Here is a 20,661-nt window from a genome sequence, read left to right as displayed (position 1 = left end):
TTTCCAGACAAAGGTGTGCATGCGAGGGGAGTTATTTGTTGAAAAGGGCATGTTATCAATCTGGGGAGGCATTTACACCTCAGTATTTCTGTCACCTCCATGCTTTTCACTCCTGGAACACAGACCTTATCCCTCCTCGAAAGCTAACACGGGTGTTTAAGGTTAATGTTTTCCTGTGAAGACATCTTCCCTGTCACATAGACATATTATTGATTTTGTGCAATTTTCTGGGAAGCAACAGAAAGTGTAAACTGTTTTGCTTAACAGAGTTTTTTGATAGAGTTCTATGTGATTATGTTTTTTAATTGCATATTGCAATTTCATTATTTTTATATGTAATGTCAGTGAGAGGTCAAATGAATTATCAATGCTCTTGACTGATCTGAAATGATGAATATCGTTTAAAGATTATTCCACCGTGTCTCGGTTTTACGGTTCACAACAGAATAAGACAGAAACAATAAAAGGGATATGATCATTTAAGCAGACTGATACCGCTGGATGTCACTTGCTGCTTTCAGCATTGGCACTTCAGTGGCTCATGGGAGTAGTCAGAGGAGACTGGCAAAACTTGTTCAAGTTAACAGGCCACAAATAAATGACTGTTCAGTGCAACAGCAGTGTGCAGAAGGACATTTCAGAAAGCGCACATCATTTAACCTTGAATTGGATGGGCTGCAGCCACACAGGGCTTTCAAGTCCAGTCAGCAAATAACAAGAAAATAAGGCAATGTGAGCCATCACCAGAGCAGGAGGACTGAAAAAAAGCACAAGCTGAGAAATCCTGGTTTGTAATGTGACATACTAAAGACAGGGTCAGGATGTGGCCTTCATGGTCACAATGCATTTCTTTTGTTCAAATGAATATATGCAGCATGCAATTTCACATGCACACAAGATTGTTTTAGGAACATGACAGTGACCTCAGTTATCGTCGTCATATCTCGACCAAACAGAGCACCTTTGGGATGAGGTGGAATGTGTTGATAGCAGCATGGATGCATCACCATGGAGTCAGCATGGACCAACCCTCCCTAAGGAACATTTACAGCACCTTGTTTCATCCATGCTGTCATGAAATGGCAAAAGAAGCTCCTCATTAAACACACTGTGCATTGTGTAGAATATAGAATAGTGTCATTTTAGAGACCCAAACCACAGCTATCATTTCCATCCTAGAAGAGTTAGAGTCAAGAATAAAAGCAATTTCCTGAACATCCTAACTGAAATTGAAATGCCAGCAAGAAGACAGCTGCCCATTGACATCACCGTATATAAAAAAATGGTGATAGAGGGAAGGAGAATACCACGCTTCTTAAATTAGATTCATAGTTTAAAAGTTTATCACGTTTCATTTTGGTGCAGAGATACTGTCAAGCTCATATTTCCCATTAATCATGAAGTATCAGGGGCATTGCATAGACATCTGTCATGCATATGTAATTGCTCATCAGCCTTTTATCGGAATCACTGAAACAAATTTCCCCCGGCAAAGCAAAAGTTGTGTGTGTGTGTGTGTGTGTGTGTGTGTGTGTGTGTGTGTGTGTGTGTGTGTTCAAGAGTATGTCTGTTAGGTTGAGGTCATTATTGATCAGGTTTTGTGACATGCTATTACTACTTCTAAATAACAATTAGAGTGACAGAAACAAGGGCGAGTGCAGGGCTCAGTCAAATAAATTATGCTTTCCTGTTGCAGCGCCTGTGCTAAATTAATGACGATTTATGTTCTCAAAATATACAGAGAGACCAGGAAACGGAGGCCCCTGTTTGCAATACACAGGGGTGGAAAGGTACTCCAGTAATGTACTTAAGTAACATTTTGATGTAAAGGTATTCTACTTGTACCCTATTTCCATTTCCCGCTACTTAGTACTTCTACTGCAATACGTTTCAGTGGGAAATATTGTATTATATACCGCACTACATTTATTTGGCAGCTATAGTTACTAGTTACTTTGTCTTGTGACTCCTTATTGAAAATCTGTAGTTAAGGCTCCTTTCTTTCAGATGTCTATGAGTTCCACAGAAGATACATTTTCCCTCTAAACTTCTCAGATGGTCACATTTGAAAAACAGCTCGGGACCCAAAGAGGTCAAATTATTCAATATTTCATAAAAAAATGAAAATAAAAATATCCAAGATTATAGACAAAATAATAGGCTACAAATATATGTATTCTTTTCTCTCACATTGATCATTTAACGACCCCTCCTTTTATCTTGTGACCTATTGGAGGGGGCTCGACCCCTAGGTTGGGAACCACTGAGATAAACTAACTTTGGTTAAAACTTGCTTTAAATGCGTTGATGCATCAGTATTTACAATCTAATGATGCCATTTATAATAATATGCTATATCAGTCACATTTTACTGCAGAACCATGTAGGACTACATATTTGTACATTGTGGTAGTAGTACTTTAGTAGGCCTGCTTCTTCCACCACTAACAATACAATAGTCCACTAATAAATACTGTTGAGACTCTGACTCATAAATGGTTCCAGTTGTATTGCAGATAAACAAATTAAACGACATTTAAAATACTTTTTTGAAATGTGTTATTTTTTTTAAGCCACGGATGAATTAGTAGACTACTTAAGAGCTGTAAGCATCACTAACTTCAATGATTTACATGTACGTTGAACCCCAGGCATCCATTAATCATATAAAATCCTAAACGCCATCCATTCCTCGCTGCTGTCCGGGCCAGGTTTTGATACAGCGCCGCCACTTGCCGTAGCACTACTTGGATTGGCTGAAGGAGCAAGGTAGCCCGCAGAGACTGCTGCTCCTTCCCCCGGTTCAGTCCCGTCAGTGGAGCGCGAGGCGCAGCGCACGCACATACGGTTCACACACACTCGCCTGCACGCGTGAAAGGTGCGACAGAGAGTGGACTCAGCGGACGACTTTGATTTTGTGTGTGCGACTAATCAGAGCATGAATTTGCTATCAAGGCATCGATCCACACCTCTAGACAAACCAAGTGAACCTTTCAAGGGAAAAGCAAACGGGGATAGATTTTAATGCAACATCCTTCCTGACGGAGGGCGATGCACCCGCCTCTTGTTCCATAAACTGTCACAGTTTATATGACAGCAAAAACACAGCGCTGCTGGATATATTTTTTCTGCAAAGCAATTGTGTTCATATTTTTGCGCTCTGGGTTTTTGTGGGGTGCAATTTCGACCTCAGCGCACAACGAGCGACAAATAGTGCGTGTTTGAGCGTAATTTCTCAGTGACTCGGACTTGCCTCAGAGCGGAGTTTGACTCCTCATCATGGGGTACGGTGCACAAACTGATAGAGAAAGAGGAAGAGTGCCGAGATCCCCTGCTGAGATGCTGACCGTGTCCTGGCTTTTGCTTTTTCTCCTGGTGGATATCGGATTGGCACAAGGTAAAGTTAAAAGTATATTTTTGACCTGTAAACTTGGCTTTACTCTACTAAAAGTTGTGTAAACTCCTATAGGCTAAAGCAGGGGTGGCTGGAGTGGACAGGAAGAACCAACTGACGTTAGTTTACTCAAACTCTTAGTAGAAAAAAAAATACAAAACCCACCTTTTGGCACTCAGCTATTGAAGAGGTTAAGGCATACATTAATCCTGTGTAAAAGCAAAGAAGGCCTAATTCATAAACTCCCAATAATGTGGGCTAAATATGAAGATATGGCAAACCATAAAGTCAAATGAACCCTTCAATGGAAAACCATGATGAAAAACAGGTTGAAAAACCCCCACCACACTTTAATTCAAGAGATTGAATGTTGCTTATTTCAGTTGTGTAAACCACAACTGGCATTTGTAAACGGAAACAGTCCCACTATCACATCCATTTGTCTCGGAAAAGAAATCACAGAGTGCTGTTGTGCTCTGATAGAGCTTCGAGATACCATCAAAATGAAATCAAGCCCATATTTAGGTTGCTTTTTTTTAAACCTCTAACCTAAATTAATCCTTAAAGATTGTCACGCACAAATAGATTTACTGCAGTAAAAATGGCCTAAACTACATCATATTACGGGAGGTAAAATATAATATGTAGACCATTCTTTATTGTAATTATTATGAACCAAATTATATTTAAAATCAGACTCATGACCCAGTTCCTACTTGTATTAATTTAGTTTTATGTGGACATCCGGTCCCACTATTAAAACCTTCTACAGTAGATGAGAGGCTTGATTGATTAGACATTCATTTGCTTTTTTTCCCAAGTTAAAACAATAATGCACAAAATGATTGATTCTTAGGGCAATCTTGTTTTGACGTACATATAAATAGTTTCATTCCAAAATAAGATGTCCATTCTTTGGAAAAAAAGCTCATCCTTTAATGATGACTAGTTAAAGTCCAGTGAAGCTATTTAGGCTATAGTCTTGACCTTTGCTTAGAAGACAGGTCTTTATTAGGAGTGAATAAGCTGTATGTCTGAGATACAGAGTGTAGAGTTTCAGAGACAATTTTCATTTTCACCTTAGATATAATCATCGTTTTAATTTCTCCCTGTATTCAACTTCAAACAATAAGCCTTGCCTTTTTTTAACCTTCAGTGTGTCTTTCCATCAGAGTAGAGTCACCTGTTGAACGATGTTTTCTGTAAACTGTAGTAGCTGTCAGTTATGGAAAGCATTGAGATAATGCCAGCACCTGAAGCCATTTACTTAATCTTCTCTCTCTTGAGTGGGATTGTCTGTCAAACAAAGGGAGCTAGGAGGAGACCATCTATGTGAAGGTGAATGTTCAGTATGTGTTTGTGCATGTGTGTCAAATGCCAGATGAAGTGTATGCCTCTGGAATTAAGGTAGGTGGTCTGCCTGCTCTTTCTGCAATTAACTATGGCTGAAAAACATGATGAGATTGGAGGAAATGAGCAGATTCTCAGTTTGCAGACAGACCTCTGCAAAGGAAAGGCTTACAGTAGCAGATTTTTCAATGATGTAACATTTTTTTTCGAAAGTTAAGGCTGCTCATGCAAGAGCAACAAAAGCTTAAATTGGAGGTCCAAGCACATATCCTAGACAGGGATGAGCGTCTGCAAGCAACCTTATCTAGCTGCTCCAGACCTTCATCTCACTCCTACATAGTTAATGAGCAAAAGAGGAAGAAGAAGAATGAAAAGCAGCACAGGTCCAGTTTCTGAAGGGCAGGGTGAGATGACATAATACCCATTCCAAAACCCCAGAGAGCTTCTGTGTCATTGACTAGATGGGAATACGAACAAGGTCCTTCTCTGTCCATTAAGAAGTCGATACAGCAGGAGAACATTGTTTGAGGCTAATTAATGGGCCCTGCTATTTTTGGGCTCTGATGAGCTCTACACATTCCCAAATCGCTGGAGAGTCACTTATTCAGTGTAAAACTACTGGTGATTAAAGTGGCTCACTTACCCAGGCGCTCCTGGTACAACAACTCCTTTCCTGTATATTTTTGTTTTGAACACATTTTCAATATTTGTATACTTAGGCACATTTCATCTGGCTATTGCGGTTTATTTTTGATTCCTGGCTTTGCCTTTGAGAGGACTTGCTCTGCACCCCATCTACAGACAGAAGTGAGTGCTGGGAAATGAGAGTGCTCATTAACCTGCTGAACTCTTGACAAAGGAGACAGGTTGAGACAGATATAAGCTGGGAGCTGCCAGAAAGTTAGCTGGGAGCTCTGTGACAGTAGCTTGATTGGAAACCCATGGTGCAAGAACAGATGTACTCTTGGTATTTCCAGCACAGTGGCAGAGCTGTACAGTATGTGCAGTGTCCGTATCAGTGTGTGCATGTTGTTTTAAAAATTTATGGAGGATGTCAAGTTGTTATGGGAATATGTGGAATACTTTCTCCTGATGATATGTGAAAAAACTGCAAGAGATGTAACAATTTTGTTTTTCCTTTTGGGTGGAAGTAAAGGTAAAAACAGTTTGTAGTTCTACTGGGTGAACCTGAAATAGTAGAGTTTATTGTCCATTAAACAGACTGAACAGTGAATCACAGGGGAAAAGGTACACTTTCTTTATTGATTTCACATATTTGAGTTGATAATACGAGGATATGTGTTCACAGAGGATTTCTGAACCTTCTGCAAATAGAGACAAAATCACGTTAAGGTGTTTTTTTTTTGTTTTTTTTTCATGGCTGACCAATAATATACCTTAACACTGACATGTTTATACTGTATCTCTGTGTTAGGCAGTGGATAAAAGCGTAAAGTCCAGCCCAGGGTAGTGGCCTTCCTGGGATTAGTTCAGTTTTTCCACAATGCTGCTCTTATGTCTCTCGCTTCCTCGTTTACCATGTTCCTGTCTCTGCTCCACTTTCTGATGATGTGTCCTCTGAGGATTGTTTTTGGAGGGAAAAGTTAAAGGTTCTTTTCATTTCGGTTTCTAAAATATTGTGACTCAGTGCACAGTAAGACGTTGCTATTTTCCGCATGCAACGCTCCCTTTCAGACTGATCTGAGCGCTGCTTTAAGAGTGCAGGTAAACGTGAATGTTATTTCTATCATTATTATTCTAACAAGCTTCTCTGCGGCCTGACAACTGGCTCCTCGGGGGCCGGTAACATTACAACCATTGCGGTCATTCTATAAACAGGGCTTGTATGCACAATGAGCACATTGTGTGTAAGGAGCTCTACTTATAAATGACCCCCTATGTAGGCCTTTGCCAGCGCCCATGAGATGGCAATATGACACACTTACAGTCAAGGAATTTTATGTAATTGAAGGGAATTAAGATTCAGCAACGCACTCCCCTACGCGCAGGTGAAGGAAGAGGGCAAAGTAAACCGTATGTACAGTATTGTCTGACAGTGCTGAGTGGGGGCAGAGGTGCATGCTGGATGCTAGCTGAGCTACAGACGGAGCGTGGTAGTGAGTGATAATTACTGTGAAAAGTGGCTGCTGAGTTTGCTTCCCTGCTTCCCTCGATGGCATATACTATTGTTATGATGGCAAAAAATATACATGAAGCTATTTTGGGGCTGGGAACAGTTCTGCAGTCTTCTAATGGATGCAGATGTCTTGTGATGTGCTGGTGGAGGCAAATACTGTCACTGTAGCCAGGATTTTAGAAATACTGAGGTCACGGGTCCAGACTCCCCTTTTGGTGCAAACCCACCAGCCTCAGAAATGTTTGACCAGCCAACAAAGAAGCCTTTGGAATATTTAGATTTGTACTTTACTAAATCATTTAACTTTTCATCTCCCCTACTGGTCTAAATTCTGTTTCAGAGCATTCCCCACACTAATATAATTGTGGTGGCGAAATTCTAACTTATTGTACTATATTAGAGTATAAATAAATATAGCCTAAAGTCCTTAAAACATTGTTTAATTTGTGAATAATAACAAAATGTGAACTCCTCCACAGATTGTTAAAACCAACAAAACTCTCAGGAACAATACAGAAAACATGACCTCAGTGTCAACAATGCTTCTGGTGTTTAGGTGTCTTGCTGCCAATACCCATGCACCAGATTTGATTGTTTATTTGAGTGTTTATTCTGCGTATTTATGCGCTTTAACCAGCCTGGTGGAAGGATGCCTCTCCCAGAATGAAGTAAACCTAAAAGCATTTATTTCCTTTTTCCTTTCCTAATGAGGTTTCTGTTGGAGGTGTCCTTGCCATTTTTATTTGTTGCTCTCATATTGTAGGCATTGTGAAACTAGAGTTTTGCAAATAAAACTTGACTGTTGGGGAGTGTAATACTGATTTTAGATTCCTGTGTCATCTCTATCATCTCCCCTCCTCCCAGAGCAGCAGATAAAAAGGAAAGGAAAAGAGTTGCAGGGTGAGAGTGAGAATAGGGTGATTGCAAGGATACAAAAGAAGCAAATGGGACAGAAAGATTATTGATAAGGAGGGGAGAGAGAGAGAGAGAGAGAGAGAGAGAGAGAGAAAAAAAGAGATATGGAGCGAGGACAGGGACAGACAGGAGAGGAGAGTGTGTCATCAATCACCCTGTGTGACACTCTCAACTACAGGGGAGCTTCACAGTGCAACATTCAATTCTATTAGCAGTCCATTAGCAGAGCTCGGCACAAGTAGCAGCACTTGACATGCAGGCCTGTGCCAGAATGGCTGACCTGTGTCTCGACACAATGTATACTGCACCACCTAGATAGTGTGTGTTTGCTAAGAGTTTTTGTGGAAGAAGGGTGAGTCAAAGTGCACCACAGTGCTTAAATTACTGTGACATATTGTGACAAGTTTAGCTTTTTAGGCTTTGGACAGCAAATGAAAATAATTGTATAAATAGGTCCCACTTTCAATTACGCTACTGGATGAGATGGGGCATAATGATTGTAGAGATGATGGTGGTGGTGGTGGTGACCTGATTTCCTACCTGTGATATATCCTCTGCCAGAAAATGGCTCTTCAAAGTTGAGGTGGCTGATGCATTAGAGGTACAGTAATTTAAATCATTTAAAGGCTTGTTGGCCTCTTACTAGCCAAGAGCCAGGTGATTACAGGATCTCAGCCAAGGGGGACGGGGGTGTGGACCACTGTCCCTGCTCTTGATCTACAGTTCATTTATGATTAGAGATCAGAGCTGACAGTCAGAAAATCAGGGATTGAGGGGGGGATAGAGAGGAGGACCAGAGCCAAAGGGGGAGAGAGAGAAGTGATTACGAGGTAAGTGGCCCTTCCCATGCCATTATAAGCAGCAGGGCTGACAGAGCACATCATGAGTGAGTATAAGTACACACTCCACTTCTGCCCTTTAATTTGGCATCATGGCCCCCCCCCCCCCGGTGCTCAACCACTAATGTCCTTTGACATTTTTTGTGTTCCTAACAGGAAATTAGTCAAGGACATGTCACTACAAACGCAACTAAATAGGAGAGTAGAAGTAACTAAAAGATCATAGGTGGTTATCGGTGTATTTTCTTTGCTTCACATTTACTCATCCTGATCGTTTTGTAATATAGTCCTTATGAGTCATCTACTTTTCTTTATGTTTGTTATATAATTGTGTGATAATCGTCGTTTAGCTGATGTAATCATCTGTGGACACAGCAAAAATGGATGTCCTGTACTGTTGCCATACATGCTATTCTACCTAGCAAAGAGGATTAGGGTACGAAATAAACAGAGTTAGGGGGGGATTTGAGATGGTGCTGGAATGCTGGGACTCTTATGTATGCACACAGACACTATAAAAAGCTTAAAGTGCTGATGAGCAGTAAAAGGCAGAGTCAGTGGGAATGCTCTTATTTCCCCAATGTCCTTTAACTGTGTTCCCTGCAGTCTTGGTTCCTCAGCCCAGCATGGAGCAGTCTTGCTTGCTACTACATAGTAAGCACAGTCCTAACATGGCACAGCAAGATAACAGAAGCTCCAATGGTGGGCCGGAAATTTGCCCTGCGTGCAGTTTGAAAGTGTGATATAATCCTGGTTTATCTTCGCTGTTGCACGTTTATGGGGCCAAAAATTACCACTGGTCAAAAATTGAGGGCTGGCCTAAAGAACAGTTTGACATTTTGGTAAAAGCGGTTATTTTTTTTGAGAATTAGATGAGAAGATTGATAATTATGAAGCTACTGCCACCAGCGGTTAGCTTAGCACAAAGACTGGAAACTGTGGGAAACTTTTGGCTCTGTCCAAAGATAACGAACTACTAAGTAGTGGGCTTAGGTTTGTCTAGCCTAGAAATTTAGACGCACCCTAGCGGCAGCAAATTTAATTTGCAGCCAGGGGGGTCTAGGCACTCTCCGTTGACTTGCGAGCTGTTAAAAACAAACTCTGGTCAGGCCAATCACATCGTGTATAGAATCGGTGGGCGGGCTTATGGCTGCTGCTGCTGGGAAAAGCGGTCTTCTGGAAGACTTGGAGTTAAGCTTTTCTTTGAGAAAAGAACAAAAAACGGCACTGAAATCATTCTTAAAAAAGGAAGATGTGTTCGGAATTTTGCCAACCGGATACGGCAAAAGTTTAATCTATCAACTAGCTCCGTTACCTTCTTCCTTGCTCTGGTTGGTTGTAGCGCTATCATATTGCGCTACAACCAATATTGGAAATAGTGTTATGCTGGAAACAGTTAGTTAGGAGTTACATTCATTTCGGCGCCCATGTTATCCAATCTGTCCAGCGACACCGGCTGTGAACAGGGGCGGAGCGGCTGCATGGAGCGGCTATGCCGGCCCGTGCTCTGCAGCGATCGTTGTTTTTTCCGTGAGTGAATGTGTCAGGCCAGGCAGGTGATCTCATACAGGAAGGCCACAGTGCAGCTGGATACCCAGGTTTATGGTGATTTTGGCTGACTTGACTTCTCAGCGGTGTCTACAGCGACATGTAATCAGACACACGGACAGAGAGACCAATGGATGGACACACACACACACACACACAGAGAGAGAGAGAGAGAGAGAGAGAGAGAGAGAGAGAGAGAGAGAGAGAGAGAGAGAGAGAGAGAGAGAGAGAGAGAGAGAGAGAGAGAGAGAGAGGAGAGACAGACATTTGTGACCTGAGGAGAAGGGTCGCCAGAAAAATGCACGTCTGGTATGAACAGCCAGGCGTGATCAGGCCCCCCCCCCCCTCCAGTAATAGAGTGAAACTAAGCTAATCTCACCTAGATACATTCTGTACATAAGTCACATACCTGCAAACTGCACACAGAGGCATTAAAACAGCAATTTGTTGTAGTAAAAACTCCACATAAAATAAACCAACAATTAGAAATGAAGAAATTGCCACTTTGATAGCTGATGAGATGATTCAAAGAGTTGACTTGAGTCACGAATATCTTCATCTCAAGGTGCTCTTTCAATCCTCTGCTCTGCCGCCGCCGGGGCACCTTTGATGTTAAAGCCAGGCTATATGTTCAGGTCTGATGAGAAGGGCGAACGTACCACTGAGGCGGTAATGAGTGAGATGATATCAGTGGTGACTCATAACACCTGAGTCACGCGCACGGTGTGGGGGCTTTGGCAATCACCTGAATTTTCATGTCTCTATGGAAAATCCAGCCTGCTCTCCAGAATGGAAATCCAGCTGCTGTCTTCCCCTCTGTTCTGACTCTGATTGACAAAGCTAAACCCTTAATCCTGGCTTTGCCCTGTCTTGTGCTCTGAGCCGGAGCCTCACGAGTGGAATTGGACTAAAGCAAATGTATAAATCCCTCATGAAGAATAGGAACAGTATTCATCTATAATAAGTTATTTGCCAAGCTGATGTGTATTTTGTCTAACCATCAAGTGGATACATCCATATACACATTTTATGTACCTGCAGACTGAAGCGTTTACTTCATTTTGTTGTTGAATGTGTCACATCTCTGCATTGTGAAGAGCGGTGGTGGTTTCCAGACGCTGCACTAATGTCTGGTTGGGGAGGGTTGTGGTCTATGTATGTCAGCAGAACAGAGAGCGGGGTAAGGAGGGAGGGGGGGCAGGTATGGGACCACAAGTCCCGGCTGAAACATGAGAGCAGGAGACCCACGCTCCCCATTTCCTGTCTCCACTTTATCAGCATCTTGCTCTCTGTTATTTCTGTGCTCTTAAAGCATCCGATGAAAGCCTTGCCACAGATAAATGTTTGTGCTTCCTTGTTTTTTATGGGGCTCAAATGAGGGACTTTATCTGCCTGCCCTTTTTTTGTGCTCCATTCCTGTGTCTGTTTTGAGATGCCACAAGAGAAGTTATAGGCTCTGGTTTACATTATGGTTCCTTTGAGATGGGCTTGAAGGACAATGCTTGTTCTTGTTCTTCTAAAGTAATACATTTTTACAAGACATTAGGGAAAGGGCATGGGAAAATGTGGATAATTAGACTACACATTTTTGCTTATTTTGCAAGAAATTATTATTTCCACCTATATTCAAATCTGGGGAATGAGAGGTAATATTCTTTTGAAAAGAAACTTTTGTCCTTAACAGTCTGCACCCTTTCACCTCTTATCACCTCACACAATATTTTCCTTCAGACTCACATAATTCAGTCTGCTTCTGTTTTCTTAGCTTTCTGTATGAGCATAGTGATGTGCGTGTTCTTATTTGTCTGCATATGGCGGTAAAGTATGCGTATGCGTGTTTATTCAATAATAACCGAGTCCGAGAAAGTCTGTTTCAGATAAGTCTGTGAATACCAGACCATTCATCCCCAGGAAATCAATCTTTCTCATAATTCCCCTCATTTTTCTTCCATCTGTTATCTACAGAGCTGCCAAACAGACTTTTAAACAGAGCAGACCATTACCAGAGGGCAGCATTAAATGTGTGTCAGAATGCCAGCCTGTAAAGTGTTGTTTTTACGGAGTTAAATGAGGTGCTAAATTAAAGCTACACAATTGGTATGCACTGTTGTATGATTAAACCCCCACCCTCCATGTACTTCTGTTGACAAGAGCACAGAAAAGTCAAAATGTGTGTTAAGAGTCTGAGATGTTTAAAAACATGATGCTATTGAAACCATGCTCGACTGTTGAAGGCATGTGATGAATGGGTGTTTGTTTCTGTTTTTGTGTAATTACTTTGTACAAGTCTCAACAAACACTGTGGAATTCACTTGGAAACTTGGAAAACATTTTGTTTCCGCAGTCAGGTCAGTTTCAGAGCAGAGTTAACTGCCCAACCCCACCATCATCACTACCACCAAACACGCACCAATCCAAACACTCCATTGTGTGACCTCTTTTCTTCATTTTGGGCTTTGTTACTGTGAGTCCAGTAATGGTTTGCAACTTGAGATTGCTGTTGGGTGTCAGCACTTTCCTGTGTTTGTACAGCGTGTGTTTGTGAGCCTGTGTGTGTGTGTGTGTGTGAGCCTGTGTGTGTGTGTGCTGTATCTCCACGATCAGTCCCCGGTGACCTAAGTACTGGCAGACAGTGTTTAACTGGGGCAGGCTCAATGGGTCTCATTTAAATGGGTCCCAGACAGAAGCCCCATGGTGAAGGGTTACTTTATGACTCTTAACATGTAAAGCACACTGTCGAAGCTGCTACAATTTGTGTGCTTGGCAGAGAAGGCGAACTGTACTGTATTCTTCTTCAGGAATCTGTCAAGGACACAAAAGACCCTGTTTACGTTTAAAATTTGCCAAATTCGGGGGGTCCACATGGAAAATAAGTGGCTTGTTGTCTTTGATTTATATGCATTTTTCAGTTAATGAATACTATGGAGATGAGGTGGATAATGACAGAAAGCAGTCTGCGTAGCTCTAAAAGTTCACTGCTGTAAATGTCAGAAATATTAATGAGCTCAATGTGTCATTCCCTGCTTGTCCTACATGATGTTCTAACATAAAAGGATTGAGCAAAGTCAAGTCACATTCACAAAAAGTGTAGTGCAGTGCATGCATGCCATCATTGGCTGAAATACTACTTTAATACACTAGGAATTATGTAGCGTACAATGACTGCAAAATCTTCCAAGTTGTGTAAGGGATTGGCAGCAAAGGAGCGCTTCCAACTGTGCATTTGCGCCTTTCAAGGAGCTAACCAAACAATAGACAGAAGGTGAATAATGGATGTTGTTGTGATGAATGCTCTGAAATGCAGAGAGAGAGAGAGAGAGAGAGAGAGAAAAAAAGAGTTTTTTCCTTAACCAGGTCAAATGTTTGAATTGGCTCTATTTTGTATACGGAATACAGATCTTGAAATTCCCACAGTGAACATTATTTTTGTTTGTTGTTTTACATCCATGCTCCCTATTGGGCATGGAACCCAAAATATTGGTACAGTCATGCTGCTATCAGACCTCACTAGGCTACCTACAGATTAGAACAAACCCTCAGTACTATCACAACATGAATCATTTATTATGAAAACCTTTTCAAACCAATTGGTACAGATTAAATGGCTAGTGTTACTACTACCATTATTAATAGCGATCATAGTAAATTATCTGTGCAGATGTATTCTTTTTATTAATAGTTTTGGGAGTTTCTTAGGATTATGCCAACCTACCCATCAGTTTGGTGGGGAGTAACAGTGGAAGCTTTTGTCAAACTGGTCTCCCCCAGTCAAGTTAATGGAGAAATGAGATCTGAGTTTGGAAAAAAAAAATGACCAAGCTTAGTAAGATGACAGGCTTGTTTCTCTAATTCCAGACCTCAATAAACTATGACCCCATACAGTACACCAGCTGCACTGGAATCAGCACACCAACTGTAAACCGATACACCATAATGGCTTGCTGCAGATATGCTCGAGCATGTGCAGCGGAAACCGATAATTCAGTGGTGACACACCATGCATAGGGGTTCCCATGGTTTTTAGGCTGACGTGAGGTAAGATGATCCGTCAGGTAAAAGCAGAGGGGGTTACACTGGAGAGACGTGGAGGGGGGAGGGCAAGGCAGGGTAACCTCTGCTGTGTATAGGAAGGAGCAGCGCACTGGTAAATCATACCTCCTGATGAGTTTCCTTCAGTAGCTGCTTGTTTAAATCCTACTGCACACATTCCTTACCCGTCGCATTTAGAAAGCTGCACATTACTAAATCATGGTATTTATGTTTTAACAAGTCTGCAAAGGCTCACTAGCATTCTGCGAGCCACATTTTTTGTTATCACTGTTTTTCCATGCCAAATGTTTTATTTAGCAGACCGCTCTAGCCCGAGACCTCGCCAACAAAAGCAATGATACCGGCCAAAGGAAGAGTCGGAGAGGAGGAGGAGGTGGAGACTAGGAATAAAATGAGACAGAGATAGCCACTCCTAAGCTGCGTGGCTTTTATCCACAGGATGAACAGGCTGAGAGCATCCAGGATTCAGGCACATTAACCCACAGCTATTCTGGGCTGCTTTGTGTGGCTTTTTGTTTATGGAAAAGAGGCAAAAATCTGGTAAACAAATACAATAATGTTGAACAAACCAATGTGTTGTAAAGATCGGGCAGCTCAGAGCATTACCAACTCACAAACATGCACGTTTCCATCCCCTTGCAATTTCTTGGGGAAATTTGACGGGGTAATCTGAGCCTTATTGTGTTGCTTTTCTGTGGAACACCAGATACCAGCACAACCTGGTTTAGGTTTTGACTGCCATTTTTCTTGTTGGCAGTTGTTTCCACACTGATTGAATTTGAGGGCGAGTGGCATGAGAAACTCAAGCTGAAATATTTACACTGTAGCTTCCATTTTGGTTCTTTTGCCATAGTTTGTTTTAATAAGAGCTTGAGAGAATGCAGTATACTGTCTGAGGAATTTCGATGGAGCATGTCAAATCCAAGGAGTGTCAGCGGTCACTCTGTTAACACGCTGCTCTGTCTGAAGCCGGTGGACATGGAGTCAAATGGATTGGTCAAAGCTGTTCCGACACACACAGGCACGTAACAAGGTTTGGACGAGTGGGAGGACAAAAGTGATCAGCTCTTTGAAGGATGTGTCACAATGAGGGGATGTAGCTGTCTAACAGCGATCAGTAGTTAAAGGTTTTCTCTGCTCAGCCTGTCACATCCAACTTTACTCTTCATTTCCCTCTGGCTCTCTTCTCTGACTCGGTTAGAAGAAGTTGGGTGTCAAATGGTAAAAAAATACTGTCAGAGCCTAAGAGTTTTTGTATGGTTTACAAAATATTTGTTACTGCATGGCCCTAGTTACATGCAGACAAACTGTCCTTTGTATCAGGGTGGTCTCTTGGGAGTGAAGCAGACATTTTAATTTAATCAGCTGCAAACAGCAATAATGCCTCCCCCTCCTCCTAAAACTCACTCATCTCACTTCAGTGATACAATTACGAGCTGAGCTGCATTGGCCATCTTGTTGTGATTATATGTGTTTACATGGGAGGGAGGTGTTTACTGTGGAAATTGCGGCCCTGTCCTGCTGCCCATTTAGCTACTGGAGAAAAAGAGCTGCTGTGAGATTTAATTTATTTATCGTCTCTGGAAGAGTTATACTTATTCTCTAACTAGCATTACGATTGTGTCTTGCTGAGTCTAGAGTGGCTCCAGCTTTAGCGAAAAACAGCTATGAAGGCTCTGCATATTATTATTATTATTGGAGAGTATGATATATATATATATATATCTATATATATATATATATATATATATATATATATATATATATATATAGCATACTCTCCAATAACTTTTATAAGTGATTTGTAAAACAATAGAAATATGGGCCAGATGCAGATATGTGTTTTATCCACAATATGTCAACGATTTCAAATCTACCATAGTTTTTTCTTATTCTCTAAAATACTTTAAAATCTATTTGATTATGACTTATTTATCTATTTTATATAATATGCCGTATTACTACAGTGAATTTTATACTGTATAGGCTAAGTCTAATCTACAAAAGTGTAATGTCCTGAAGTGAAAGATTTAAGATTTAAACAAAATAACTCTTACATATGTAAGAGGAAAGTACTATTGAAATACTTACTGTAATATTATATAAATACAACTATAAATAAAACCTGGATATCTTATGGCCTTATTTGTAAAATTCTTTTTTTATGTTGCACAAGGCAATCTGTAAAGAGTAAAAGGGGTTAAGTCATTTTTAAATATTTGCATCCAAAATCAGTCTCTGAAATTGCACAAGACTTTTCAAAAGAGCAAATTGAATCATTTGTCTTCCATTTCATATTTTTAAGTACCCATCCACCACTGGCCTTGTATCGTCCCATCACTGAAGCATTCTGGTGATTACATTGCCTCACTAATCTTACTGATGGTCACATTGCCTTTTCAGGCCCCAGCACTATGGGTTATTGGTGTAGCATTATGCACAGTGTTTTAACCATTGTTTACTCCATAACATGCCACTTGTTATCTTCCGCAGCAAATGGCCATGTCTTTACCAATTATGTCTGGCTTTTGTCTACTTTCCTTTTGTCCGCTGGACGAACAGCCATTTAGTGCAAGGGTCAGGGTTGTAATTGACAGCCACCACTAAACAAATCTGCCCGGCTCGGCGGTAGACCAACCCCACCTCCCGTCCCCTCCCGCTTCTCTAATCTAACTAATGCACCCGTGTGTGTGCTGGAAAGTGAATTAAGCATCGAAAACTCAATACCTGATCCATCTGACAGAGCTGCCTGCGTGCACATTAGCAGTTTCTCTGCAGCCTCTGTAATTGTATTACACAAGTTGGCCGCTCTAACGATCAGACCTTACACACACTTACACACTTATACACACTCTCCCTGTTGTCGTTAATCGCTGCCTTCTCTGGCCCCGGAGGCGTGCAGCGGGCCAAGAACAGAGCGATCGAGAAGAGGATGATGTGGCGAGTAGTTCAGCCCTCCGTCAAGGCTGACATGAAACCATCGCATCTACGTGTGTCTGTGTGTGTGTGTGTGTGTGTGTGTGTGTGTGTGTGTGTGTGCATGCATGCAAGTTGTGAAATTCTGTCTTTTGTTTTTTAAGCTCTGTTGTCAGCCTCTCTGTATCTGCCTATTTGCCTTCTAATCAGTGCCTTTCTGGGCACTCCTGCTGTGTGGCCCTGTTTCTGTTTCTGCCTTTGGCATATCCCACCGCCTGCTATCTGTGTACTGTCAGCAGTCCTGCCCCTTGCCAGAAACTACAGCGTGATAAGATGAGCTTTTTCTCTGCTCCTCTCCTCGCCACTAATCTCCCTTGACCTATGCAGACCTATGCAAGGTTAGAGAAATATATATCTGTGAATTTTCACATTATGCTGCAGATAAGGGGTGAGGACTCAGGAGATGTAGATGTAATGAACAATATACATACCTGTGCTCCTCAAAGACATTATCAGTGAGAGGCCAGAGAGGAGAGGAAGATATGTGGAGAACAAATGGACTGAGAGGGTGATAAAAGTGGTTGTGTTGATTTGCTGTGTGTTGCCATGCAAGCAACCATTTTCTCTGGTCTCACTAATGCAGACTTCAGTTTGAATCCATGGAGAAGCTCTTTAAAATTGTATTCCTTCTAACAGGCTGATTTATAATGATGAGCCCCAGACTCTTCCCACTGCAGCAGGGCATCACAAAGAGTCCTGGGAAGGGAACAAACTATATATAGCGACATCACGCAGGGACTCGCTACAGGCACGGCAGAATGCTGCTGATAGATTTTGAAAGATGACCTCCCCGCATAGCCCAGCCCAAGGCTGACAATGTATAGATGCACACTGTGTTGTCCGAGAGACCTCCGTGACCTCTATATAACCGCGAAAGCCCCTCCCCCCCCTATTCCCAGCTCTCAGGGTCCAGTGATACCCTACCTGCCAGATGACACCCATGATCCCTCGGGGAGGACTTGACAGACAGCAGGTCATCAGATATGCCCATTTGTGTGCGTGCACGCTCACATTTGTTTGTGTGTATGTCTGTCTGTGTGCACCCGTAACAGGGGTAGAACAAGGAAGAGCTGGGATGGTCAGCTTTATCATGCTTATCTGAAAGGTCACTCTGTCATTGTCGGACTGCACTTTACAGAACCTCCCTGTGGTCAACGCGAGGCAAACTGATCCTGGAGAGACAGAAGGAGGAAAGAGTTGAAAGAAATTAGCCTGGAAATGTTGCACCAGTTTAAAGGAGATTTCCAAAAGTCGGAAAAAGAACCCGCAAATGAAAGTGCATTTCTAACGACTGCTTTGATTTGCAACAAGATTACATTATCAAAATGCCACCTGTACCTCTTTTCTGTCTCTTAGTTCATATTTCATTGTCCTTTCCCTACTAATATGGCATTTATGAAACTAGAAGCAGGTCCCACAACATTGTTTTTACTTTCATTTGGAATTTGTTACAAATGTTTAACATTTCCACCTAGTCTTTTTTATTTTTTATAAAGATTTATTCACAATGAATGCAAAAACAGGTAAGAAAAATTTCCCCTTTTGTGTGACAATGAGGAAAGGGACAAGAAGTTTGGGAACAATGTCAAAAAAAAATAAGTGTGAGCCTATGAAGGGGTTAATTATGTTTGGAAGCTCAATTATCACTGGAGTGAAAAAGGTGTAGAGGTAGGGACTCGTCCTCCTGTGTCTACTGTGCACAAGCCAAATCTCTGAGCGACACTAATCCTACTGGTTCTGCTGGTTATCCCTCCTCTCTTCCATCATCCCTCAGCAGGTATTCCCTCACTGCCAATGTTCCTTTTCTGACACCCATCCTGTGTTTTTCCCACCTCCTCCCCTCCTCATCCACCTCTCTTCTAGCGCTCTGCTTGTTTTTACTGTTGTGCCTCAGTGACATTAGCCACAGTAATCCAATTGAAAGCTCCTTAGACCCGGAGCCGGGTTCTGTGGGGTTGAGGCGTTTCCATGGGGATCTCATGGATTCCTAATTAAGCTCATTAAAGCTTGTTATTAAAGCTCGTTAAATCTCATCCTGACACGGTGGCACAGCTCCTGGTGTCTGACTTTACTAATTCACACACTAATACCACACTTGCAAACGTGCACACACACGCACACACACAGACGTCACCAGTATAATGCATTTTGGCGGGTGTAATTAAAGCTCCCAATAAGATCCGCGGTTTTTCCTACTCCTTGGTTTGAACTGAATGGAAAGAATTTTGTGAACAATATCATTTACATACCCAAACACAACCATTTTTGCTCATGCAGAGTTGATGCGAGGTTACTATAAGTGGGAATTTAAAAAGAAAAAAATTGTTCCCTAACATTACCGGAGACAACACATCATTCATGAATGATATGTTTGACCTATGGGAGATATTTCAGTCAAGTGGAATTCAGGAGAATAAGAAAAACCTTACTTTACATTTTTCACTCACACGCACTGAACTATGTTACTGTGTGCCCCTTGACCTCACTCTAAGATTACACGTCAATTCCAAAGATTGTCCTCTGGCTGTGAGGAGGAACAGTAAACCATGTTGTTTTGGGGGTCTTCAGGGTGCTGAGTGGAACAGTGTGTAAGTGTGTGTGTGTAGAGAGAAAGCGAGAGAGACTTCTCTCACAACCTGAATCAGCCCTTTGATGCTGACTGGCCTTGACATCAACAATGTGGCCTTTCACAGCCCTCAACCACCTCTGAGGAGCTTACCAAGAACACACACATATCCAGTTTTTCTCTCTCGGTCACTCTCTCTTTAGTTTTTTTGTAACTTTTTGTGCCCATTCTTAAAGAAAATGCCACTTTAGCTGGAAAGAAGATCTTGTTTAGTCCTCTGCAGAAATTGCATTGTAAACACCAGAGAAATGAAAGGATATTGAGCCGAGCACAGTGAAGAGTGGAATCGGTCAGGTCCAGAGAGACACATAAGACAGTGGATCTTAAGTGCCCCCTCACACTTTTATGTTTTTTCATCCGTTCCCGTAAAATATTCCCTTCTTTTGCTCTACCACTCTTGTCATTTTTTGACATGAAAGGGATTTCAACCCTTAGAGCCTTTTTAAATGTATCCTGTCTCACAATGGCTGTGGTTAAACAGTCAGTCTGTAAATGAAGTCTATTCCAGATGAAAGTTGAAACACTCAAAAGGAGGTTCAGAAGTACGGCCTGCAGAGGGACATCCATCATTGACATCACTGCTAATTTTGGTGACATACTCAGCAAAACATGCCCAGCTGTGTGTGAAAGAAATACATGAACTCAGTGTTTCCATGTGATTTCTTTCTTTTTTTTTACTCTATACTTTTCAACAGCTTACAAAAGCAGACGCTTATATATCAAACATGTGTTTCTTTAACGCTCCATGTGTGAAAAGAATTGACTGTGATTGCGCTGACAAATTATGTTTCCAGTTGTGTGTCAGACTGGTGGATCATATAGTAAA

At 41.7% G+C, this 20,661-nt stretch overlaps 1 protein-coding gene across 1 annotated transcript in view; it reads left to right on the top strand.

Moving 5' to 3' along the window:
- Nucleotides 1-2,781: 2,781 nt before the first annotated feature.
- unc5cb (unc-5 netrin receptor Cb) overlaps nucleotides 2,782-20,661 on the top strand; it is a 128,561-nt gene continuing 110,681 nt past the window's right edge. Inside the window, exon 1 of the mRNA XM_028601485.1 lies at nucleotides 2,782-3,397. Coding sequence (XP_028457286.1) covers nucleotides 3,280-3,397 — 118 coding nt within the window. The 5' untranslated portion in view covers nucleotides 2,782-3,279. The remainder of the gene's footprint in view (nucleotides 3,398-20,661) is intronic.

Source organism: Perca flavescens, chromosome 16 (assembly GCF_004354835.1).
Source record: "Perca flavescens isolate YP-PL-M2 chromosome 16, PFLA_1.0, whole genome shotgun sequence".
In the NCBI taxonomy this organism is placed as follows: domain Eukaryota; kingdom Metazoa; phylum Chordata; class Actinopteri; order Perciformes; family Percidae; genus Perca; species Perca flavescens.
This window is presented reverse-complemented; position numbering and strand designations above follow the sequence as displayed.